The 27,057-nt window shown below is 37.3% G+C and overlaps 2 protein-coding genes across 3 annotated transcripts in view; both read left to right on the forward strand.

Moving 5' to 3' along the window:
• The window catches only part of MTCL3 (MTCL family member 3), a 59,477-nt gene extending 51,666 nt beyond the window's left edge, over positions 1 to 7,811 (forward strand). Inside the window, exon 7 of the mRNA XM_065911391.1 lies at positions 7,685 to 7,811. The gene's annotated coding sequence lies outside the window, so the exon portion shown is untranslated. The remainder of the gene's footprint in view (positions 1 to 7,684) is intronic.
• On the forward strand, positions 1,935 to 21,407 carry KIAA0408 (KIAA0408 ortholog). 2 transcript variants are annotated; one of them, XM_065911393.1, is made up of 6 exons: positions 1,935 to 2,173; positions 7,699 to 7,939; positions 12,564 to 12,923; positions 13,012 to 13,091; positions 15,147 to 16,470; positions 18,502 to 21,407. In XM_065911393.1, exons 1-6 carry the CDS (start codon positions 2,016 to 2,018, stop codon positions 18,652 to 18,654), a joined length of 2,316 nt encoding a protein of 771 aa, XP_065767465.1. In that variant the 5' UTR covers positions 1,935 to 2,015; the 3' UTR covers positions 18,655 to 21,407. The 2 variants fall into 2 exon arrangements, with proteins under 2 accessions (XP_065767465.1, XP_065767464.1); XM_065911392.1 differs by having other exon boundaries at positions 1,937 to 2,173; positions 15,147 to 16,479; positions 18,502 to 21,401.
• The last annotated feature ends 5,650 nt before the right edge of the window (positions 21,408 to 27,057 follow it).

Raw genomic sequence — 27,057 nt, forward strand, 5'->3', positions numbered from 1 at the left:
CTTTAAAATCCATTTGTTTTGTGTACATAACAGCAGGAACTTTTCTTAAAACAAACTTTCTTAAAATTTTTAGTGCGAAGGTTCAGAAATACCTGTGCTGAATATTTATTGCCTTTGTATGCTGTCATCTAATTGTATTACTTTCTTTCTTTAGGGTATGAAATATAGCTTGGAAATATTAGCTAATACACATGAAATTATACAACAGAAAAGGTTGGTAAATACTAGAATAAATGGTAGACTTGGGTGAAATTCCATGAGTTTTTCATCCCTCATTTTTTATTCTATATATAATTTAAGGTCAAGTTTACCATGACAAGATGGAGATGAAACAACTGCAAAAAATAATTACTGGAACATCCATCGAAAATGACATTGAAATAGGTACTATTGAGTGAAGTACAGAGGAGAGAGCAATATAATTCTTTCTGTAATTAGCTACATATTATCTGAAGTTCTGATAGGGTGTGGAAAACTGTCTGAATTTGATTTACAAAAGACACATGGAAATTAAGAGTTTTGGAGTGACAGAGAGGGTAGGAGAAACAATTTCATTAGATAATCCTATAGAGATGCCTTAGGGATCGTCCTTTCCTCCCAACTCCCACCTCCTCCCCCATGCCAAGATCTTCCTTCTGTCCTGATAAGGATGGAGGCAGAATGAGCTAACATTTCCTAGTACCCGGTACTGTAAGTCCTCCCCCCACCCCCATACTCTTAAAACATCCTTACCAAGTAAATTATCCCTTTACAGAATTAACAAACTTGAAGTTCACACAGATAAGTGGTAGCAGTCATTTGAAGCCAGTATCTCTGTGACAAAATTCCAGTGTCCTCCATTAGAGAACCCAGTTCTAATACCTGCTCCTCTGTGTAGTCAAGCTTCTATGAATTTCAGCAAGATATTTGGCCTCTTTGAGCCCTGGTTTTATCAGTAAAATTGAATTAATATCTACAGACCCATTTTCTGCAAGAGTGAACTAAAACGAAGATACATTAGCTATTAGAAGTACTTAGCATAGAGCTGTGCAGAGTAGACTCTCCATGAGTCATCACTATTATCACTATACTTTTGTTGTTAATTGTTTTTGAGGTTATGATGCTGGGCTTTCAAAACACAGAGTATGATTTCACTTAATTGTCCTACATATACTAAAGTCCCACTATAAGCAGGTTATACTTAGCAAACATTTTAGCTCCCCATGAACCATTTATCTGGGATCAGGCAAAATACTGTGACAGTGAATATGTAGTGCTTTAAGGACCACACAGACTTTGGACTTGAGGGCAAGCCCTTGTTATTTAAAGTTTTATCTAGCATATTTGCTGAATTAGGCTGCAGCATGCCTTAATTGAAAACAAGTATCTCATTGTGTTTTTTTTTTCTTCCCACAATAAATATCGTCCTTTTCCATGGTATCTAATTTCCTCTAGCAGAAAGACATCACCATCCCTATAGATATAGGCAGCAAGCTACCAATGAATCACAAAGAACAAGGAGGTTGGTCTTTGTATGTCATTTCTACCTTATTTCAAGACAGAAGTTTGGCACATCTTCACAAATCTTTTTAGATTTTATATATATATGAAATCTGCCACACTTAGGTGGCACACCAGCTTCCAAAGGCACCAAAAAGTGCAGTTCTGAAAGTAGGGAAGAGAGAGGCAGGCAAGATGATTCTTGCCTGTAAACAAGGAGTTAACTTTTCCAAATAAGTGAAATCTAAAATTGGCCATTGTCATTGTGTGATATTAACACCAGCTCTTTTGGCAAGTTTAGAAATACTGGGCTCCCTTAGAAAAGTTAAAAATGTCCTGGACCTGGAGTTGTTTACCCAGAGTAGGAGCTGCTCTAAAGTTACAGAGCTCTGGTTGGAAGAGGTGACTCGAAGGCCGCCTCCGAGAAGCTGACGTCACAGTAGTCTCAGCTGCTGCTGTGACACCGGGCTGAGCAGCTTTTGGATTTGTGAAAGTGGTCGAAGTTTCAAAGGGACTTGTCAGTACCTCTCTGTTGAATGGTTGGACTGATTTTACATTCCCATTTCATGCAAAGAAGCAAGATTCACTGCTCCAAGACTTCAAAGACTTTTCACTCTAAAACAACCAGCTGTCCTCCCATTGCTAGGTTGACTGGTGGTTGGACCTCCGTAGGATTTCTCCCCAGTGCAAAAAGGTATGTTTGTTTTCTGGCAGTTTGAAAGCAAGTGAGTAATTGTGGCAAAATATAGAGAGGGGCTGCTGCTGACTTGTTTAAAGCTGTGGATACCGTGTAAGTAGAGGGTGATTCAACATCTGCTTGATTTAGCATCAGTGCCTGGGCTTCAAAACAGTGGGGCGGGGTGCGTAACGGATTTTACTGACTCCCAGGGAAGAAAGGATTCAGCTGCCGTGAGTGGATTTCCTGACTCTGGACTGATGGTGCCATCCGCTCTGAGAGACAGTTTTTCAAACACTGCCTCTCAGAACTTTGAAGACTGCTTTCTCTGCTGTAGGATTTCACTTAATTTATTTATTTGGAAACTAGTTTCATTAGGATGAAGACTTTTTAACATTTGCTGAGTAAAGTTCACAGTCTTTGAAATTGTTGGCATTTGAAAATGGCAGTGAAAAATAAATCAGTGTGGTTTCATCCGAGATGATGGTTTGCTCACTGCATGAGCAGTGTTTCTGTAATTTGAGCTGAAGTGCATAACATTTATAATGGGTTCATCTGCAGTTAGGAGGGAACCGTAATCTATGTCTTCTACTGTTTAAGCTGGTTAAGTTTAGGCATTTGTTTATCCAAGCCAAATGTATTTTTCAAAGCTTTTATCAGTTAAGTAAAATCAGTGTGCCTGTAGGTTGGATATTTTCTAGTTTGAATATATAACTGAAGAGAGAACATGAAGATAATGAAAAGGCAAAATTGATTTTTCAGAATTGCATGTGGTAATATCCCTTTGACTCTATTGGAAGATAAAGAACATGTTGAAATGGCCAGTTTTAAAAATTCCCTTTTGCCTTGTAACAGAATCAAGTCATGGTTTTCTTTGGAAAGATGCCTTTGCCAGTGAACACTAAGGGAGGAATAAGCTCTGTTAATCAGTTGAAATGTTGCAAGTGATTCCTAATAGCCTGGAGAAAGGGCTGGAGAATCCTGGAAGCAAATGGTGCATAATTTTGATGGGTATAGACAAGGGAATTCCTGATTCCTCAAAGTTAAGAGGAAGCAAAACATCTCCAAGGCAAACAGTTGTTCTAGGAATTGTGAGGTTGACAGTACCTACTGTGTGTGGCATTCCTATTGGAATGTGTAACCTCCTACAAATGAAAACGTTTCCATGATATGAAAAGTAGCATGTTTAGGGTAAGGAAATCAGAGAATAGGAAACAAACTCTGAACAAAACTTTCCAAAGGGAGAAGTTGCCATTGAGTCTGTTCTCCTAGCATTGTTTTATTTGTTTGGCTAAAATCCAGTTTTTAGTGGGGAAGATGAAGGTTGAAGTGGTAATGATGAAGGTGTAGTTAGGAGTGGAGCATCCCTCAGATGAAGTGTTACCATGACCCCCGTGAGGCTAACACGGGGAATGGAAGTGATTTGTTGTGAAATTCCTGTGTTGCTCTTAAATTTGGCTTCCTAGTAGGGCCGGAAGGTTAGCAGAACTTATTTTCCTCTCATCACCATACTTATGCAACCCACTCACAACTCTTTTACAAATCTGGCTTCCGGCCTGGGGAGGGAGAAGTGGGCTAAAATGGATTATGTAATGCTCACTTAGAGTTGTTGGGGGAAGAATGTGTGCATGACTGAGTAATGCAACTCCCTCTGTCTCTTTACATGTGCTCTTACACATTTTTATTCTGAATGAAACTCTGGAGAGAGTGAAGTGAAATGGAGAGTCAAGGAGACCTGGGAAGTGGTGTAGATAGCAGAAATTCTTCCTTCTCTCCCACGGAGATACCAGTATCTGTGGGCGAAAAAGATTGACAGCTAGGAACAAAGAGAACTTTTATATTGGCCTCCGCAGAAAGCACTGAAATTGAGTTTTTGAATCAGCTGAGCCGTTTTACCCCATAACTTTTCATTTCAGGACATTCAGTTCAGTTCAGTTCAGTTGCTTCGTCATGTCCGACTCTTTGCGACCCCATGAATCGCAGCATGCCAGGCCTCCCTGTCCAATGAGTCAACTCTTCGCATGAGGTGGCCAAAGTACTGGAGTTTCAGCTTCAGCATCAGTCCTTCCAATGAACACCCAGGACTGATCTCCTTTGGGATGGACTGGTTGGATCTCCTTGCAGTCCAAGGGACTCTCAAGAGTCTCTCCAATACCACAGTTCAATAGTATCAATTTTTCAGCGCTCAGCTTTCTTTACAGTCCAACTCTCACATCCATATACATGACCACTGGAAAAACCATAGCCCTGACTAGACGGACCTTTGTTGGCAAAGATGTTTTGTCCCTACACAATTGCCCTACTTAGTTGGATTATTTTTAACATTTAGGGAGAATTATAACAAGAACAGTTTTATGTAAGATTTGTCTACTCAGATTTTTACTAACAATAAAAAATTCCTAAATCTTTAACTTGCCTTGTGTTCTTAAAATACTTGAAAAACACTGAAGGCAGAGGAAAACCATTATAAATATGAGTTCACACAATTACACTTGCTTCTATGAATTTTCTAATTAAGTCAAAATTTTAGTTTTATCTAGAGGGAGATAGATTAAAGAAAGAAGGGTGCAGGGGAAGACCAAAAAAAGAGAGAGGGAGACAGGAGAGAGGAAGACAAGACAGAGGAAGAAACCAGCCCTTTATTAAGCACCCACTATGATCCAAAACAGTGTTAGGTGCTTGGATTAAACATTCTCTTTCTTGCATATTTAATCCTCACAAAACGCTTTGGACCCCGCTTTATTTTTGGAGGAGAATGCAATATATTCAGCTCTATTATATTTGACATTTATGGCAAGACATAGACAGTGGAAAGTACAATAAACCCATAGAAATTGACACTAACATTGCCCTATAGGAATTTTCTCTCAAAGGCTTGTTTTTGATCCATAACCATTGGGTTTTGTGACACTAGATGTGGCTCTAGTCTTGGAAAGGACAAGCTCTCTAGATTGGTCCTTCTCCATATTAAGTGATGAGTTTGGCTCTTTGCAGTTAAGTGCAGGGCTCTGTCTGCTTCAGGAACATGGTAATATTCATGTGTAGTCCTGTTACCAGGAGCAAGCCTGATTGAAAGTTTTCCTGGATGATGTTCTTCAGGTAGGTAAAAAAGAAAAGGGTCTGTTGCCCTTTAACCCTGATTTGAAAGTGATTGAAGAAGAGTTTGAAATGAAAAGAAAAATTGAAGTCATTTGCTACATAATTGTAGGAGACACTTTATGATGATTTCTGTACATTTAATGTTTAAAGACGGAATGAAACATGGACTATCATAGCACCTGTTTTCTCATAGCTTGAAATTAGTCTGTTCTCTTTATATCACTTGCTTGGTTAAATTTGCGACTTTCTCTTGATATCTTAAACCATTCCACTCTTCCTAAGCAGTTTTAATGTTAAATAGCTGCTGCTGCTGCTAAGTCACTTCAGTCGTGTCCAACTCTGTGCAACCCCATAGACAGCAGCCCACGAAGCTTCCCCATCCCTGGGATTCTTCAGGCAAGAACACTGGAGTGGTCTGCAAGATAGTTTTAGCTCACAATTAATTACTTATAGTAAAACAGTCTGTATTCTCTGAAAATTAGCACTCTCTTCATTTCCTGTGAATAGTTATTAAATGAACCTAGAAGATTAATAGGTAATCAAAATCAGTAACAGATTCACTAAGACACAAAATTCTGTGTATTCTTTGCTATCTTCATTATGTTATGTCTTCATTGACACATTTATTTTGGGACAACTTGCATTTGCTGTGGCACGTACCTCTGGTCACTGTCTCATAGGACTGGAGGGTAGCAAAAGGAAGATGGAAAGGACAGAGAGGATGGAAAATGAGATTAGAAAAAGTGGATAAAATGAGACATGGTAGTGTTTTTAATGGCTAAATCTGAAATTACTTCTTTTTCTTGGCTGAATTAGTAACAGTAGAGTGCCAAAGAAGTAGGTAAGAATGATCGATGTATCCGTAACAAATTTTTTGAGAGAAGAATAACCATATAGCTCCTAACATTAGGGTGTTTTTTGAGGGTGGAGCCCTGCATATAGTACTGATTTCTTTGACCCTTATTAGTCTATTATAATTCATTAATAGATTGCAGCTCAAAAGTGTATGTTTGGCACAGTTTAGCACATGATATACATGTTCAGGACAGCCTGACAAAAAAATCAAATGTCTTCAATGTTTATATTTGGGTTGTGAAATATGCGGCCTTCTTCTATGACTGCAGACTGGGGCTTACTGCCTGGGTTTGTGGGCTTCTGGGCTTCATTTGACAATGCCAGCACCAGGCAGCTATGACTTTTGAGAATTAGCTTAAAAGTAGCGTCATCTGCCACCTGGTAAGTTAAGGCACTTTGGTCGTGGCCTAAAAAGTCGAAGAGTTAAAGACTTCTTATAGGCATGATTATCTTAGATGGAGATTTGAATACTTTAAACATGCTTTTCTACCCATTAAAAATATATCTGGCTTTACTAACAAAAATACTTTCAGTGGAAGTCAGCACAAGGTTTTTTTTTTTTTAAACAAGAAATAGAGGAAATTTTATCTTTCTCAAATCTCTTTTTATTCATGTCATTTAATCTTTATAATAGGCCTGTGGATATCCTCCATTCTAATGTAAGTAAATAAATCTCAGAAATTTTAGGTGAGTTATAAAAGAGTTACCAATCAGGTATTTTAAAGTGCACCTTAAAATCCTGAGTACACATGCCCTAAATGCTAGAAATCTAATTATTTCAGTCAGTGCTTAGTATGATCGAAGATTTCCCTGCAAAGTGGTCAAAATATTTTCTTCAATACTCTAAATTCAGTATCAGAACATACATTCTGATATCTAGTCTATTAGAAGGAAAAAAGAGCATGGATAAATTCTAACATGGTTTTCAGAATAATTTTGCTGCCTTAATATTTTATTTGATGAAATAAAATAATGACAATATTTTTCCATGCTTTAGTTTAGTTTCTTGCTGATACCATCAGTCCCAGATTGACTACCAACATTGGGGTCTTATTGATACAGTAACTACATTTGCCACAAGATTTAATTCTTCAGTATAAAATGAAGACTGTAGCACAGCACCGTCTCAGGACTTTAAAGATCATAAAATTATATAATCTGGTTGCATCAGAACAGAAGTAGTAATTCTACTGCAGAAGAATCTACCACAGTTGTGTAGCTGTGACTATCCAGTTGAATTTCATACTTCCACTCTTAAATAACCATGAAAAATTCTATCTTTAGATTAGATGGTTAGTTTAAGGAATACTTATATCTCACACATGCATTTAACCATCCTGTCCACTGTAATTTTGCTGTCTGGTTTCAGAAAGAGGAAGGAAAAAACCCTGGACAATACTTTTTTCTGTTTGTTTTTGATTGTGCTATTCTCTTCTTAAGCAGATATTTTTGTCATCTCTTCTTTTGAGTCCAATTTTCCTTTGGTTTGTTTATGTCAATGGCTCTTGACAATCTGATAAAATGTTTCCAGAAAGCACATGGATTTGGAACTCTCTCTTGTTATGTTTATATTAGGCTTTGTTTTAAAGGCAAGTGAGACTGCTTCAAATAAAACAACTCCAAGCTTCCAAGAAACAGTTAAGAGAAGGCAGAGACGAGCAGAAACACCCCTTCACTAACACTCACACGGTTACCATGGAGCTGCATAAGCGGTGGGAGAACTCAGAGACTAACTGGCACAAAGAGAAAATGGAATTACTGGACCAGTTTGACAATGAAAGAAAGGAATGGGAAAGTCAATGGAAGATAATGCAGAAGAAGATAGAAGAGGTACGTGTTGATTTGTTTGAATCCTTTGGAAACTTAAAACTCAGAAGGAAAATCCTTTTTGGTTTGTTTTGTATTGGAAACTGTTTTTACTTTCCAATTCCACCTAAAAGTTACATGTCTCAGTGATATTTACTAGACCGAAAATAGCATAACCTAACCCATTGGTAGTGTAGAGACTATACTTATTTTATAACTTTGCATGAAAACTCTAAAATCTGTAAATTTACTCTTTCCTTACCAAAATGCTGATGGTATCAAAAGTGAGGTATGTATTTTGCATGAGTTTTCAAATGCCGAGCCCAGTGTGAAAATAAAAGAAAACCATAATTAGTGGAACATACCTTTGGAGTATTACAATTGGGCATTAAAATAGATCTTTTCTAAGATAATGTATGAATAATGTCTACTAAAGGAAATTATGTACTCGATAATTCAGTATAACCAAAAGGAGTGTCTTATATCAAAAAGAAAATGACAGTGGACATGATATTTATCTTGGCAAGGTGCGCCACATTTATTGGCATATTTATTGGAAAAGCGTTTATGAAAAATGACATGCCCAGAATCTGATACAAATGGTAATTTTATCCCTTCAGCCTGTTGGACCTTGAATATTTCCTTAATTATCTGCACTGATATATATTCAGGCTTGTTCCAACTGAAAATTATTTATACTTGTCTTGCTGTCTTGTAACATCCCTGCTGTTGACTTACATGGTTTGTGCATATTGTCAAGGCAGTTATTTTAACAGATTCCTTGGCCATCATTCACAGGCAATCAAAGCTAATTCTTTGTGTGTTTATAGTGCAAATATTTTTCTTATTAACAGCCATGTAATTGATTATGAATAAAATACAAATTGGCATGCTAAAAGGAAAAATAAGAAAAGAATAGCCATTAACCCATTAGAGAATTCCATGGACAGACCATGGTGTCACAAAGAGTCGTGACTAACACTTAGCCATTAGACTGTTCTTGTAAAATCCAACTGAGAAGTCAGGCATGTAGTAGACGATTGCAGATTGAAAGGAGAATTTACTTCTTGTCCTTCTATAGTTTGGGAAATGCATTTTGCTTCCTCTGTTAACTCCTCCACCCAGAGTTCTATTGGATCAAAAAGGAGATGGCTAAATCAGAACCTGCAGTGCCAGTTTGAAACCTGAACTCATAGGTCACTGGCTTCTCAAGGTTTGGAAGATCTGTTTAATGATAGTCTCAGATAATTCTAGCATCTGAGCAAAATAATTAAGGGAGTCAGGATTAGTCCAGCCAATTGTTTAAGCCATGTAGCTTAAGATGTTAGCTAAGATAGTCTGCTCTCTGGTTAAATTTGTTATTGTCGAGTAATTATTCTGACAGCTCTGCAGATTCCATCTATGGAAGATAGTAGCTTTGTCAATTAACAGGCATTAAACATACCCCAAACTTAGGCAATAGTCCATAAAAATACTGACAGAAGGACTGGAATATTTTTTCTTTATCTTGGATAGTAGCTGTGGTGCTATTTATGGCATGATGCCTGCATTGTACAGCACCATACCTAAGAATGTGTTGGATAATGTGCTTATTCAGACTACCCACCCAGAGCGGGTCCTCTACAATACCTGAAGACTAGCATTGTGTCCCCCGTGTCATAAAAATATAGTTGTCTCTCAGTAGACATGGGAAATGGCTCCAGGAGCCCCCATGGATACCAAAATTCATGGATACTCTCAAGTTCCTTATATAAAATAGCAGAGTATGTATGTATTCTTTTCCACTCTCAGCTTTCCACTCCCAGTATTTGTACCTATAATAATGTACCTTTAATATCTTCCTGCTTAGAAGCTACAAAGCTGAGTTAGAAAAGATTGGGAAAAACAGGAAATTGTCCTCACATGTTATAGAAAGTGAAGACAATATTTTTAACTAAAATGAAAAGTCTACACTTGGAAAAAATGTAAGATCCTACAAGCGTGTGTATGTGTGCGTGCTAGTCACTTCAGTCGTGTCCGACTCTTGCGACCCTGTGGACTGTAGCCCACCAGGCTCCTCTGTCCATGAGATTCTCCAGGCAAGAATACTGGAGTGCATTGCCATGTCCTCCTCCAGGGGATCTTCCCGACCCAGGGATCAAACTTGTGTCTCTTATGTCTCCTGCATTGGCAGGCAGGTTCTTTACTAGTAGCACCACCTGAAGAGACTGTATTTCTTTCTTACTTATCACAGATTCTGTCTTTTAGATCAGACACAACTTATTAAGTCATATGCTAGAAAATTTAGCATTTTTAAGTGCATGCTTATAATTTCTGTGATTCCAAGTAAATATATCAGTATTCTGATCAGAGAGAGGATCAGTATTGGGTATTAAGATGCTAATGATTCTTTATTCAGCCACTAGCCACAATCATTGCATTTGCTGTTACAAAGTAAAGATGTAGATACTTGGATCTTTGAAACCTAGACTGATCCAGATAGTTACCCTTAATAGAATTAATAGACACCTGGGAACTTTTCTTTTTTTTAATCACTTTGTCATATTTTCTGCTTCTATCCTTTGTTTGAATGATCAGATACCCATTGAAGACAGCTAAATACCAAGTAACAGATTTCCTTACACAAAATAAATGGTTTCCCATCAATAATATAATGTGTTTTTTTGTTTTTTCATACTTCACCTAAGTCCCCAAGAGAATTTAAGATGTCAAGTAGAATTCTATGTTAATTAAAGTATTTCTAAACGAGAAGAGAAAGATGAAGTGAAGACAAGAGGAAGGATTCTTTGCAAAATGCATGCAGCAGGTCCATCTTTCTAGCAAGTAACAAAAAATTATCAGATGCATATTTCTCCATATTCAGGAAACAAAAGGAGACTAATTTCCCAGAAATTGCACTTTGGTCCCTGATTTTTATATTGAAGCAATTTTGTTTTCACCCATGACTCCTCTAAAAGAGGACAGTGCCACCAACAACATCCTTAGATTTAGCATGGTGCTTTGAAGGGTTGCTTCTTATTACACCCCTCAAGGTCGGCCAAAATTATAACGCCCACAGCAGTTCAGTACAGATAATTTTACAGGAGCCAAAACAGTTGATTCATGATGGCAACTTGATGCTATCCTGACTTCATCCAATGACAAATTTATGACTAGGACAGTAAATGCAGTGCATATCCTTCAGGCATTAAGTATGTTCTAGTGCTTCTCTCTGACATTTGGGTAATTATTGAGTAGCAATAAATCTGTTATTATATTCTTTGATTAACAGATCTCATGCAGGTATAGGATGTGACTGTAAAATGTAGAGTTATTTGCTTTCATAGTTCTCTGGCAGTCTTTGGAATTTGACAGGTTTCCCCAGAACTCAAGCCTGAAGAGAAAGTCACTAATTGCCTGCAGGTTAAACTAAATCCTCAAGAACTAATTTGGGGCAATTAATAAACTAATAGATGATCAAAGCCTTAGAGTTCAATTGTATCACATAGGACAGGGTCACGTTTGTTTTAATTAGGACAAAGAAAGAAACTTTTTTTGAATGTATATAACTTTGGAAGTAAAAAAAAAAACCAAGTCTGAGAATTACCTACCCCTCACCCACATAACTTCCTAAAGAAACATCCTTTGATGATGAAACAACTACTTTGGGGACAGAATGAGCTGAGAGATTGTGAGATTACTACAATTATTACAGTCTACTATGTGAGATTGTCAATCATTTAGACAGTTCAATGTTGACTGACAAGTAGGATCATATATTTTTAAAATATGGCCTTAATGTCGGTTAAATTAAAGTACATTGCTAGTAATTGGAAGAAGGCAATGGCACCCCACTCCAGTACTCTTGCCTGGAAGATCCCATGGACAGAGGAGCCTGGTGGGCTGCAGTCCATGGTGTCACTAGGAGTCAGATACGACTGAGCGACTTCACTTTCACTTTTCACTTTCATGCACTGGAGAAGGAAATGGCAACCCACTCCAGTGTTCTTGCCTGGAGAATCCCAGGGACAGGGGAACCTGGTGGGCTGCCGTCTATGGGGTCGCACAGAGTCGGACACGAAGGAAGTGACTTGGCAGCAGCAGCAGCAGCCAGTAATTGATTGAGGTCCTTCCAATTTTGTTAACAGTGCTTCTGTGTCATTATGATGTCTATATACAATTGCAGGTTTCTGTCATTTTTGAATGAGTTGATTTCTGCTTAGAAAAATAGAAATTACCTTCTTTGCCCTACTACATGTAGTCTTTATGGTTCATCAAAAGTTCCTCCAGCTAATCCAGATTTTAGAAGCATGATTTGGAAGCATGAGCATTAGTACCCTGGAGCAGTCTATGTATGCATGCGTGCTAAGTGGCTTAAGTCATGTCTGACCCTAAGGACTGTAGCCCACCAGGCTCCCCTGTCCATGGGATTCTCCGGGTAAGAATGCTCAAGTGGGTTGCCATTTCCTTCTCCAAGGGATCTTCCCGACCCAGGGATCAAACCCATGTCTCTTATATTTCCTGCAGTGGTAGGTGGGTTCTTTACTACCAGTGCCGCCTGGGAAGACCCACCACAGAGAGAGAGAGAGAACTCAGAACACTGTGTTTAGGATCAAAACTATTGAGAAAGTGGGTTGGGGAAAATTTTTTATCTTTGTTTTCCTTATAGCTCTGCCATGAAGTAAAGCGTCGGAGGAAAATCAACATGAGTGAACGTGCTAAGGTCATTGATCTTGATTGTGAGAAGGCCGTTGGAGATAAAATGGAATCTTCTCCAGATTACCCCAATTCAGGACAATGTAAATTTACAGGGATACATCCCAGGGACGTTCTAGGGAAAAAAGATAAAACAGAGCAGAGTTTACTCAGGGAAAGAAATCAAGTGTGCAAGGAACAAAAAACAATCAAAAAATCAAAAGTAGGGTATATGGATTCTGAAGCCAGAGACAACCAAAAAGAACGTGAGGCCCGGCCTGACCTGAGGACTTCTGAGGCAGAGAACAAGAGCTGCTCTGGCGCCCTCAACACAGTAAGTAAGACGGGATTGGCCTTGGACTGTTTCTAAAGAAATATTTACATTTCAAAGGGCTAACATGCTATTGCTTATATGTATAAAGGCTCTTGAAGAACTTGCCAAAGTTAGTGAAGAATTATGCAACTTTCAAGAGGAAATTCGAAAGCGGTCTAACCACAGAAGGTAGGCTGGTACATCTATGATGGTTTTTATGTTGAAAAATCAAGATGGATATTGTTTTAAGTTAATGAGTCCAAGTTACCTTTCACATTTAACACTTTGTTAGCAAGAGTTAGTAATGTTACTAAAATCTGTTATTTTAGGAGATAAAAGCTTAAATTGTACATTTCTGTGTTCATTAATTCTTAAAGTAAATCTTCTGGTTTTCTTCATAATTTGACTATTAGGTGTACTTTACTCTTTTTTGATGTTTAGTTTAGTTATACTTGCCATTGTGCTCAGTCACTCAGTCGTGTCTGACTCTTTGCAGCCCTAGGAACTGTATAGCCCACCAGGTTCCTCTGTCCATGGAATTTTCCAGGCAAAAATACTGGAGTGGGTTGCCATGCCCTCCTCCAGGGGATCTTCCCGACCCAGGGATCAAACCTGTCTCCTGTGCCTCCTGCATTGGCAGGTGGATTCTTTCCCTCTGAGTCACCTGGAAAACCCCAACACTCACCATAATAAATAGTAAATTAACAAGTATGTGCAATGGCATTCTTTTTGTTTCGAGTATTTGGCCAGTGGAACAGTATGCTGGGTTAACCTAGTTAAATGCATCTTTAAGCTGTGTCAAATTTAACAATGTGGTGTTTTAATTTTATAAAGGATGTTCTGCTGAAATATTCTGAATTATTTATTTCTCTACATTTATTATGTATATAATGAAAGCATTCATAATTTTCAGAACAACATACTGTAAATACATACACACATATATCTTTACACAGTGCTGTAAAAATGCTGTTTCAGTTCAGAAACACCTATATAATTCGAAGGCTAAGTTTTAGCCAAATTGAAAAATAAATTGGATTCTCCACAAGTTAAGTGATGGATTGCTCTAAAATTACCATTTATCTCCTTGTGGGACAGCGTACTTCTCTTAGAAGCTATAGCAACGTGAACCCTTATTTTTCTTCATCTCTTTGGAAACTCAGAGAGAATTTTTGTACTGATTTACAACAGATCTGACTTACCCAACCATGTTTTTTACATAATTTTGCCTTCCACTTTTCCCATTTAGCTTTTGCCTAGTAGGTATTCATCTGCACTTTTTTATAAGCTATCTCATAATGGAAGTTAAATAGGTATAAAAGTGGTTTCTATTTATCAATATGATTAATGTTAATTTGTGAACCCACAATATTGCTACATGTAGGTTTTTATTTCAGTAATTCAGAGAATTCTTACTTTCCAATTTGCTTTTACAAACCATCCCTGGTATAAAGTTCTCACTGTCACTTCATGGCCTTTAGAGAAAAAGCTCAAAATTCTTAATATGTAATTAGAAGTTATTACAGTCTGACCTAGTGTTTCTCTCTTATTTGTCATCATCCTTTCCCACTCTGTTTTATATTCTGTCTATACCAAATTACTCACTGTAGCTTGAGCGGCCACATGATTTTTACTGCAGCTTTTTGAAAAAAAATATGTCCTTTACTCATCAAAGAAAAAAAAGCTCACTTTTCTTTCTTGTCCAAATAACACCTCCCATTTGGTATTTCTCATGTCTCTGTGCTTTGATTCAGGTTTCTGGAATGAAATAGAATGTTATTTCATTAATTTCTTAGAATGTTATTTCAAATTTGAGTGGCGGAGATTGAGCTCAGAAGACAGTATGAATAGGAATTCAGTAGGCCAAGCTGATGTAAGGAAATAGCAAGAGAAAACCTATGAAAATGGGAAAACCAGTAGGAGACACCCAAGAGACTACACAAAGTGGAGTCTGAGTGTAGGTGAAGTTTCAGGTAATAGAAGAAAATAATGCGAGACAGTTAAAAAAAAAAACAGTTTGGGTCAGACTATGTATAGAGTCTTGAATACAACACTGAGTGGTGGTCTTTATCCTACAGCAAAAGTGACTTGAAGTTTTATACTAGGAAATTTATATAAAAATATTGTTTAAGGAAGTTGTGACTCCTTTTCCTATAATAGAATCCATTGTTTTAGGCCTAGTGTCTTTTAAGAGTTTATCATAAACAAAGTCATCACTAATATAGCACATTTTATAATTTTTAGGATGAAGTCAGATTCTTTTCTCCAGGAAACACCAAATGTAATGAATACTCCTCGTGGAGATCACATGATCAACAACAGCCAGTGCATTCCTTCAACCAGTTTAGAAAATGAGAAACGGAAAAACAGAAAAAATCTGAGCTGTACCAATGTTTTCCAGAACAATTCCAAGAAAAAAGATGGAATTGATACAACTGACCTGAAAAGAAGTGAAACCCCACCAATTCCTCCTCCAAGAAGCACATCTCGAAATTTTCCCAACTCATATTGTGTACAAGCCCATGAAAGTTGGAAGGAATGTTTAGACCACAGCAACTGGGTGGCCCAAGAGGGTCGAGGTGAAAAGAACAGCCACCCTCATTTCCTCTGGAAGCAAGATGAGATGCCTCTGCTGGGTCTAAATGAAGGGAAGACTCTGAATGATGGTATCACATTTCCTTCTTTGGCACTAGAAGCCAAAGTAGATAACAAGCCTTCACATAATGAAAATGTTGGACTTAGCATGTGGTCGTGCAACACTGGGGTTTGTGCAAAAAATAGCCCCTCCACACTGTGGTTTCAGAAAGTCTGCTCTACTCCCAATAAGCCAAAATATGAAAAGGTAATTCCAGATCACCCTGCTCAATCTCCTCCTGATCTTCATATAAGCAATGACTGTAGCTCCTTAGCGCCCCAGAGCAGCGGCCCTCTGAGAAGTTTCAGTTATGGCTTTGAAAAGACGACCGGGAATGAAAGGCTGGCAAAAAAGACTGATGAATTTAACAGAATCGTATTTAGAACAGATAGAAATTGTCATGCTGTACAACAAAGTCAGAGCTGCTCAGAACCATCTGAAGATCTCCAGCCCTGTGGGACCTTGACTGCGTGCACAGCCAGCGTCTCAGACAGTGACCGTGTTTCTGACGTTCTGAAAACCAGTGCCCCCATGCCTGCGCCCAGGGAAAATGTGCCTGATAATTCCACCAAAAAACCCACAACAGGCCAGTTCAGACCAACCCAGGAGCCCGTAAGCCCTAGCAGTTACCGGAATATGCTTCACGAGCATGACTGGAGACCAAGTAATTTGTCTGGCCGGCCAAGGTCAGCAGACCCCAGATCAAATTATGGTGTGGTGGAAAAGCTGCTTAAAACCTATGAGACATCCGCGGGGTCTGCACTGGAGGATTCCAGACGCCTCCAGGCCAACTGGACCAAATGTAGTTCCGATGTCTGCGGTGGAGCCACACTGGGTCAGCATTTAGAAAAGCTCCAAATAGAACAAGAGCTTGAGCATAAGACAGCAGTGTATGGGGCACAGCAAGTGAAGCAAGGAGTAGATTGGAAAAAGGTAACTGAGGTGAGAAAGCAATTTAACATATTTTGGTGGAACTGCATCCATATTTAGCAATGGCTCAGAGTTCAGTCATTTGCCCATTCATATAAATAGAACATAGGCAAATGTTTTGACATCTTCTGGTTCTTTGACCCTTCATTTGTGAATAAATATAAACCTTAGGATTGTAACTCAGTGCAAACTTTTAAAAGTTTAGTTTTTAAGTCTGGGTTTAGCACATTACAGCTTTTATTTAAATTCTGAAATAGCAGAAAATATAGTGTAAAAAATGGGCTCAAGAACAAAATGATCAAATATTTCTTTCTTGAAGAATATTCTGAATGGGAGAATTTTATAGAATTTTATCCTACTAAAGTGTTTATATTTTTTAAAGTATATGGAAAGTATTTTTAAAAATAACTTGTATTTTTTTGTTTTTAGCTATGATTGGTTCAGTCATTCCCAGAATTTGATTTGTGTTCTTCCTCATGGGATTATTCACATGAATATGAGTTTGGTTAAAAAAAAAAAAACATTTAAAATAGTGCCTCATAAAGTTCTCTTATTGTGGAGGTAAAAGGCAGTATATGAAAAAAAAATGATAGTATAGCATAAAAAATTTAAAGTCATTGTTATTGGTATAAATTCTTTGTGTGGAAATTGTCCCCCAAAAATGGGTATTTAAATAAACTGTTACCTTTTTTTTTTTATTACAGTATGCTTGCAAAAGAGTGTAATCTTAGAGGGGAGAAAAGAGGTTAAAGAGATCTGTATTTACAATGAAGAGCTATCCGTCAGTACCTTATACACATAATTTATAAAAAGTTACAAGGTGACATATTGTTATAATTAGGCAACACTTTGAAAATCCTAGTTTTACAGAGCACAGTGTGTATGCAGCATAGTTTTAAACGATGCAAGTTGCTTCCTTCTGGTGTGAGAAATTTTTATGTGGTTTTCAAGTCCTACAAAATATCAGTTTACATCCAGTTGATCAGAAGCTTTGTCTGTTTGCCCAAAGTGCAAATAACTATCCTGCTTTTGTATGTCTGTTGTTTAGTTGAACCCATAAATACCTGTAAGATCCTCTGGTTTCAGATGGAAGGGCATGGAAGTGGAAGCATATGTACAATAATCAGCCAAAAATTCTCATTAACAAATGTTATTAAATATTTCCCATTTTTGCAATGATTGGAGGTTTGAGAAGGGTCCTCTACTGTAGATCCTTAAGAGCAATTCTTATATTTGGGACACCCCTTATGGTCCAGTGGTTAAGAGTCCACCTTCCAATACAGGGGACATGGGTCTGATATCTGGTCGGGAACTAAGACCTCACATGCCAAGGGGCTACTAACCCCAAGCGCCACAACTAGAGAGATACCTCACACATGGCAACTTTAGAGCCCACTCAGCAACAAAAGACCCCACATGCCCCAATTAAGACCCAGCACAGCCAAAAGTAAATATTTTTAAAAAGAACAAAGTTCGGTTTTAAAGTCTTTTAAAGATAATTTTGAAGCTTTTGAAAGATTGATAGTAAGAGTGGTTCTTAGTGAACAAAAAAAAGATAGCATCAGACAAATCATTTGGTGGTCTGTGTCCCTTTCGTTTATGATCTCTAAAAGTGTCAATAACGACATAAAATAACCGGATGCAAATTAATTCTTCATGAATTATTATCTTTTAAAAACTGAAATATCCTAACACTCCACTAAGGATTATTTTAGTTCCATCATATCAATGTTACCTGACATAAACTTTGAGTTCTAACATAAGATTAACTTACATAGTTAGTTCTAAGATGAAATTAGTTGTATTAAAACTTAGTACGACGAGATCCACAAGATTAGCAAATGCCATATTCATATTCAAAGTGAGTTGTTTTGATTAAAACACTCCAGACCACAAATATTAGACAAAGAGCTTCTTTAATTTTTCTTACTTGTAAACATGGTAATATATTAATCCTACAGTTGGGATCCATAATATATTAAGCTCATTGCTGGTGCCTGAATGGTGAGGTGAAGGTCTTCTTTTGTGTCTTAGGAATCCATGGCAGTGAAATCCTCCCCTGGAAAAGGATTCTCCCGACCTGCCAGACCAGCAAATCGCCGTCTCCCATCCAGATGGGCATCTAGATCTCCTTCAGCACCCCCTGCCTTGCGGAGAACTGCCCACAACTTCCCCATTCCTCTCTGATCAGAAGCTTCGATGGTCTAAGTCTCTGATGCTCTAATTGCTAGACTACAAAAGTCCCAATTGCCAAACAGAGTATTCCAAGTGTTTACAACCAATTCTGTCTCTTCTGTATCTTTCAAGGTTACTGGGACAATTTAAACCTTAACTTCCCATCAGTCTTCAGTGTTTTTAATCTATGGAATAATTCCTCCTGTATTTTGATTTCCTAGACCAGAATTTTTTAATGCCATCCTCATTAATTTGCCAATATGATTTAAGTTGAAACAGTGTACTATATTGTATAGTCTGACTTTCTTGCAAGTGGCAGAAAGCAAGGTTATGTGCATGGCTATGTGTTTTGTAGGTGCATGTGTTGATATAGGAAATGTCGGTATGTATTTAGATAAGTAAAACTTATGTGCTAGTGTTGACTTTGAAATTATAACATATATACCTATATATTCTTTGTGTTTATTTAAAATTTTTTAAAATACACAGTATTATTTATATTTTTTGTACCTTTTAATAGGCATCCACTTAAGGCATTTGAGGTACATATATTAACTAACCACTTCCTTGGCCCCAACTACATAGAAAAGTAACTATACATATACCTAAGGTTAGTAGGTTTCTACAGCCAACTCAGTTCCTTAACCCATATAAGGATAGATTAATACCATTGGTCTCCTTGTTTATTCTTTTAAATGTTTATAAATAAAGAGTTTAAATAGTTGAAAACAGATCAGCCTTCTAAAACAAACATAAAATATCCACAAAAACTTTTGTATATCATTCAGCAGTCTATTATGGCTTTCACTGTATACTTGATCCTCAGAGCTGGCCTAAGACTGCTTTATAAACAACATAACTGAACAATTAATTTATTTTGACAACTTCAGTAACAAACATACCTTAAATATGGTTTAAAAAGAAATTCAGTTAGGCTGAATTCTAATTTTGGCAAAATTTTAGTAAACTTTTTTTTCAGCATTTGGAGCAGTACATATTGTGAGAGGTAAGTTATTCACTTTTTCCTCTTTTAACCTTTTCCTTCAAATTAGTAGATAAGAGACTGTTTCAGATTTTTATTAACAAAATCAGGAACAATATTTCATTGAGAGCTGAATTGTATTTTTTTGTAGTGTGCTACATTCAAAAAGCCTTAATCTAACCTTTGGCATCTGTGGGTAGCATAAGGAGCAGAAACTTTTTTGCTGGTCACAATTTGCCAACAGTGAATATCCACATACTGAGAGCTGACAGTAATGTGAATGTTGAGGTGCCTGGAATTCTACATGAATGATCTTAGAAGCAACTTTGCTGTCCATTGTCTGTGTATAGAGCCAACTACATTGCTAGATAGTAATTCTATTTAATTTTCTTCTACTACCAAAAGGTTAATGAATTCTCATGACAATGATATTCAAAGAGCCTTCTCCTTGTGATACATTCTAACAGTTTAGAAAAATTCACTTCATCACAGTATGATTTGAGGTACAGTAGTTAATTTTTGAATCCCAGACTGCCTTAAAGGCTCAAGACTGTTGCATGGTGATGGCCAGATTCTTATTTTCCAGTTTCTGGGAGTTGAGCAGAATTAAACTTTTAGAACGTGAGGTTGGAGCAGATGATAAGAAAGGGCTACAGATCCAGTCTTTTAATTCTTATTTGTTCCAGGAATATCCTTTTCCATAGGAAGACTGTAGGAAAAAAGTACCCTAGATATCAAGTGATGTCACTCAGATAATATGCTTTTCATCTAAAAGGGAGAAAACACTGGGGAGGTGGGAGACTATGGCATAAGATGATGAACCTGGTAGGAAGATACTTCTGTGTAACAAGGGAACACAAGCCTGCCCACGGGCCGTGAGACACAGCTACTCCTCTCCTTCACTGTATCTATCCCAGTAGTCTGACATGGGGCTGTGGTTCCTAACTTGAATTACAAGTCAAATATTGAGGGTTGTATCTTAATTCTTGGCCTCACCCCATGATTACTAAAAGAGCATTTCCAGGGGTGGGGAGGGAATTTTGAGTCCTTAGTAACACAGAACAAAATATTTGCTAATTAGGGAGATTTGGAAGCAGTGACATTCATTGATACCCTAATGGATGAGTATCATTGGATATGCATGTTACTTCTCTGGGACTTCCTTATCTGTAAATTAAAAGGGTGATATTGTCACACATCACAATTTTGTGCCACTTGTTCTAACCATCTGAATGAAACAGTGGGATACATTTTAACATCTTATGTTGACAAAAATCATAGAATATTAGAACTGAAAAAAAACCTTAGCATCTATGCCAACTCCTTGATTGTAAAGTTGGAAAAAAAAAAAAAAAACAAGTATTATTTGAATATTCTGTCTTCTCTTTTAAATATTTTATAATTTTTTAATGAAAAACCTATCAGTTAAATGGAAATTATCCTTGAAAATACATTTTTGATGTGACTTTTAGCCAGTAGTTTTTCTACTTTGGTTGGGCATTTTCTTCCCCCAAAACTTACCTTTAATATACCATCATTACTGGATTTTAGGGGTTTATAAATGTTTCAGAGGCACTTGATTAGAAGTTTTCCCTGGCAGACTTTTGAGGGGAAAAAAATCTTATATTATCTCAATAGAGTTACTGACATTGTAGATTGATCTCAGAAAGGAAAAAGAATGAGGCAGAGAAGAGTGTCTGAGTTTCTGTGCCTGTGTGCCTGTATGTGTGTGTGTGTGTGTGTGTCTACGTGCACAACCCTTGCCCACGCTCCCTGTGTTGCTTTATGACCAAAGCCAAGTACAAATGATGTTGTATAATTCACTTTATTAAAAATTATTCATAACTTATTTATTTTTACATAGACAATGACAATGACCAGCTATTATCATGCACAAAACATGATTACTTCTACATAGAGGATTTAGCCAGTCTCCACGTCATCCTAAGAAAACATTTGGACCTAAAAAAGAGAATCTGCTTGCCCACACATACTTTTTAAAATGATTTTTAGTCACACTTGCTGACAGCTACTCAATAATGAAATCTCCTTCAATCATTGGAAACTATCAAGTAAAATAGGTGTGGAAACACTTGTGGTGGCATATGTATACACGAGGAAGAACATTTATATTTTCCTCTTTTACTGGTGAAACTCCAGCTGAGAGTTTTTTAAAGTCTAAACTCAAATATGTACACAGTTCAACCTAGCTTCTCCTAAAATATCTCAAGATGGTAGTCTAAAGACCAAGCCTTCTTGAATTCCTGCACCCAGTCATATGCAAACACATCTAGTGTCTCATGTATTGACACCATTTTGTGTCTATTTATCTGCTTATTAAGTCTGATTAAGTTTGTTTTAAAAAGAAATACTTCTCTGAAATTTGCTCTTACATTATGAAATCAGTTAAATTATTTTTAGACATACACAGATTTCTTGTTATTGTTGTTTTAGTTGCTAAGTTGTGCCTGACTCTTTCAACCCCATGAACTGTAGCCCACCAGTCTCCTCTGTCCATGGGATTTCTCAGGCAAGAATGTTGTAGTGGTTGTCATGTCCTTCTGCAGGGGATCTTCCCAACCCAGTGATCAAACCTGCACCTCCTGCTTGGCAGGCTGGTTCTTTACCACTGAGTCACGCGGAAAGCCCCACAGATTTCTAGTAGAGTGCTGTTTCGCTTCAAATTCTGCACATTTCTAAAGTAGCAAGTACTTAATCAGAGGGACTTCCCTGCTGGCTCAGTGGTAAACAATCCACGTGCAGTCCACATGCAGGAGCTGCAGGAGATGTGGGTTCGATCCCTGGGTTGGGAAAATCCCCTGGAGGAGGGCATGCAACCCACTCCAGTATTCTTGCCTGGAGAATCTCATGGACAGAGGAGCCTGGCAGGCTACAGTCCATAGGGTCACAAAGAGTTGGACATGACTGAAGTGACTTAGTTTGCATGTACCTTTATCAGAATCTAGACCCATGACCTTCATTTTATTACAGCTCAGAAAATTTGCCTTTCCAAAAATGAGCTTCATAAACAAACAAAAAAACAAAGAAAAAATTGCAGGAGGAGTTTTAAGGCAAGTGCCTAGCCAATATTTTTCACTGTGGAAATTCTTATAGAAAATAATCTGTCTCAGTGGGAAAAAAAATAATAAAACTTGAAATCTGATACATATTACAATGATCTCATGAATCCAACAGGTAAGATTGGCAACTTCTGGAAAGAAAAATGATTCTGTTTTCATGAATCTATGATGGAGTCTAGAAATGAGAGAAGAATCTAGAGTAGGAAAGACCTTAGAAATCACACAGAGCCAACTCATCTGACTTTAAAAGGCAGGCAAGGGTGGTGCGTGTAGACTGATAGTCTCTTTCCACTTTCCATCTATTATCATCTAAAATTTTATCTAGATAAACCCATAAATAAAATCAACCATCTATATCTTCATATAATACACCATAAGAGCAAAATTAGATACCCCAGAAACTGAATGTGACATTTTTCTTCAATAAAAAACAGAAATAGGCACAACATCAAAGAGTAAGACCATGTCTAGAAGAACTTAGAAAATGACTGTATACATGAAGTAGAAAAGCATGGGGAACACCCATATTGCATCTGGGAATAGAATATAGTCTCAGGGAAAAAGAAGTGCAGTGATATTATAACTAAAGAAGGTGAAGCTTAGTCAGCTTCTCTGAGCTCTGTCCTGAATGGAAAGGAGGTGGGCTGCATGGAGCAGAGGAAAAGATACTTGAGAGCAAGAGTGTCCACTGTTAATCCACTGCCATCCAGTTAAAACAAATGAAAAAAAGGCCAGGTCCTGAGAACAGGAAATTTCTGGCCATAGTACTATTCCATTTTGTCTCTGGAGGAGGAGGTTCCCGCAGACTATCTGTGCTCCACAGGTCTGTGCCACAGGGTCACCCAGTTCCATCAGCTCACTTTTCCCACACTCACTCAAGCACCGTTCTGATTCTCAAATTAACGACTTGTCTAGAGAAATAAGAGAGTATCAAGACTGGTGTTTTTTATTTTTTTAATATTTCCAGGAAGTTTTCTCTAGTAGCAAAAAAAGAAAAAACTACCCAAGGTCTCTGCAGAGCGCTTTCTCCATCCTTGGCTGCAAAGAACATAATCTCATTTCATCTAGTGATGTTCATGTGTAGAGTCATCTCATGTGTTGTTGGAAGAGGGTGTTTGCTGTGACCAGCATATTCTCTTGACAAAACTCTGTTAGCCTTTGCCCTGCTTCATTTTGTAATCCAAGGCCAAACTTGCCTATTATTCCTACCTTTACATTCCAATCCCCTATGATGAAAAGGACTTCTATTTTTGGTATTAGTTCTAGAAGGTGTTATAGGTCTTCATAGAATTGGTCGATGTTAGCTTCTTCAGCATCAGTGGTTGAGGCATAGACTTTAATTACTGTGATGTTGAATGGTTTGCCTTGGAAATGGACAGAGATCATTCTGGCATGTTTGAGATTGCACTCAAGTACTGCATTTTGGACTCTTGTTGACTATGAGGTCCACTCCATTTCTTCTAAGGGATTCTTACCCACAGTAGTAGATAAAATGGTCATCTCAATTAAATACACCCATTATCATCCATTTTAGTTTGCTGATTCCTATGATATTGATGTCCAATCTTGCCGTCTCTTGTTGACCATGTCCAATTTACCTTGATTCATGGACCTAACATTCCAGGTTCCTATGCAGTATTCTTCTTTACAGCATCAGACTTTACTTTCACCACCAGATACACCCACAACAGCATCATTTCCCCTTTGGCCCATCCACTTCATTCTTTCTGGAGCTACTAGTAATTGCCCTCCGCTCTTCCCCAGTAGCATACTGGACACCTGACGTGGGAGACTCATCTTTCAGTGTCCTATCTTTTTGCCTTTTCATATTGTTCATGGGGTTCTCAAGGCAAGAATACTGGAGTGGTTTGCTATTCCTTCCTCCAGTGGACCGTGTTTTGTCAGAACTCTTCACTATGACCCATCCATCTTGGGTGACCCTGCATGGCATGGCTTATAGCTTCATTGACTTATACAAGCCCCTTCGCTACAACGGGGCTTTGATCCATGAAGGGTGGTGTCTAAAATTATTTCATTTAGGGTAGTCGTAACTTGAAAATTTTTACAGTCCTTAAACAAGCAAGAATTTTGTTTGCTTTGTTCACTTACTGTGCCAAGTGCTTAGGAAAGTGCCAGCAGAGAGTAAGCTCAATAAATATTTGTTGAATAAATTTTTAAAAAATTGTTAACAGTTTAACAATAACAAAATGCTTTAATCATTTGCTATCAGGAAAATCAAAATAGGTTTTCCTCTCTGCTTCCTTATTTAATTACCATGGACTGAAATAATTTATTTCCCACCTGAATTTACACTGTATAGTAATTTCTCTTCTTGATGGTGTCATCATATTTTTCAGCACTTAAAATGTGCCTACAAATAGAGATCATTTGTTTTCACTGTTTTGTAAACTTTATGAGCATAATCACTGGCATAAGATGACAAGAATACTACCAAAGAGATAGTATTCTTGAATGTTTGAATTGACTGCTGGTAGAAATTTAAGTATTTTTTAGCTGAAAAGTCAGTGTGCTATGTGAAATATTGTAATGCTCTCTTTTTTATTGTCTGAGGAGAAACATAGTTGAGGGGCTTTTGTGAAGACAAAAAATAATAGTATAGGACTCAATTTTACCATGTCGTTGAATTAAAATTTCCAAAATTTCATGGTTGATGTCAGCTCTTCACAGCTCTCACATTTTAACTGCTGTCTTATCACACCCAATTCAATCTTAAAATGTTTTTGCTAAATAAGCCAACTTTGAGAACTACTGTTTGCTGTTAAATAAAGCAGTGATTCATCATTTTAACCCATATTTTAGCCATTTTTACAAGTTTTTAATTTTCCTCTTTAAAAAGTAGTTTTACTAAATTGAAAATCTTTTTAAAATTGTTATTTATTTATTTTTGGCTATGCTTGGTCTTGGTTGCTGTGCGGGGACTTTCTCTAGTTGCAGAGAGTGGGGCTACTCCCTTGTTGGCAGAGCACAGGCTCTAGAGTTTGGGGGCTTCAGTAGTTGCAGAAAGCCTATGCAGCATGTGAAATCTTCGTGGACTAGGATCAAACCCGTGTTCCCTGCATTTGCAGGGGGATTCTTTAGCCACTGGACCACCAGGGAGGTCCCTGATTTGATCAGCAGTTTTCTCTGCCTAAACCAGCATATATACCTGTCAAAGAGCAGATTTTCAAACTCATTTCCCATTTCTTTATAAATTTCTCTAAAAGATAAACATCTAAATAATTATTTCTGTTAATTTTCAACAAAATTCAGCATTTATGTCCAGCCCATTAATCCACAAAGAAAAGCAAAAAACCAAATTCTTTGAGAGGGGATATAATTGATGCACCACCCCAGGGCCGCTGATTCATGCAGAATATAAAAGGATGAGCCCTTGTTGACGTCAATGTCAACATCATAGATTCATTTCTCTGGAAACACTCATCAATGGGCATTTTCATTAATTAAAAAGAAATCTCATATATAGTTTAAAAATCATTTACTGTAATTTCAATCTGTATGAATTAGGATAAAGATTTTTAAATTACCAAATTATCAGTGTCCATGCTTTCCAATTTAAAATAAAGAGCAAGGTTAGGGTTCATCTTTCAATCGGTCATTCTAGAATATACTTCTTGTGTGTTAGAACTATCAAACATCATTTAATGATTGTATCTTTTTCATCCTGTTATTTTCTTTTTAATCTCCAAACAGATATGGTCGTAACTATAGCATGGATCTTCACCAAGATTGAGGTTATTTTCTTTAAACAGATTTTAATCATCAGGCAATTTTGTCTTTTCAATTGTGCTTTTCACTCCTAGCTAATATTTTTTTCCTCTGTTGGTGCAACACTTTCTGCTCCTTTGAACAGTTTATTTTAATATTAACCACAAGAACAGTGATGGTTTATGCAGTTAATTTCAGAGTTTTATCTACTGAAAGATATAAACAACTAGACCTTTGGCAGTTCCATCATATTATAGCTCATATTTCAAATATGCTTCTAAACACATCCTACTATTTTTAGATGGCAGCTACCTAGTACCAGTTCAATAGTAAAGAGAATGGTCTATGACCTTTTCATCATCATTTTATTGGTAAAATGCATCTCTCCAACTTTTGCTGATTTCTGGATGTACTAAGAAGTTTAAATTATCTGTTTTATTTTACTCAGTATTCAGCTTGGGACTCAAACTTCCTTTTTAAATGACATAATGTATTTCCTGAGGAAATACAATTTTTAAATTTTTGTTGTTGAGTTGCTTAGTTGTGTCCAACTCTTTGTGACCCCAAGGACTGCAACATGCCTGGCTTCCCTGTCCTTCACCATCTCCCAGTTTGCTCAAATTCATG

The sequence above is a fragment of the Muntiacus reevesi genome, chromosome 19 (assembly GCF_963930625.1).
Source record: "Muntiacus reevesi chromosome 19, mMunRee1.1, whole genome shotgun sequence".
In the NCBI taxonomy this organism is placed as follows: domain Eukaryota; kingdom Metazoa; phylum Chordata; class Mammalia; order Artiodactyla; family Cervidae; genus Muntiacus; species Muntiacus reevesi.

Excerpts from the sequence above, each read along its gene's own strand:
- KIAA0408 (XM_065911392.1), top strand. The coding sequence starts at position 2,016 with ATGGTTGGACTGATTTTACATTCCCATTTCATGCAAAGAAGCAAGATT. Across the intron at positions 2,174-7,698 it reads TTTCTCCCCAGTGCAAAAAG|GCAAGTGAGACTGCTTCAAA; the intron begins GTATGTTTGTTT and ends TTTGTTTTAAAG. Across the intron at positions 13,092-15,146 it reads AAGCGGTCTAACCACAGAAG|GATGAAGTCAGATTCTTTTC; the intron begins GTAGGCTGGTAC and ends TATAATTTTTAG.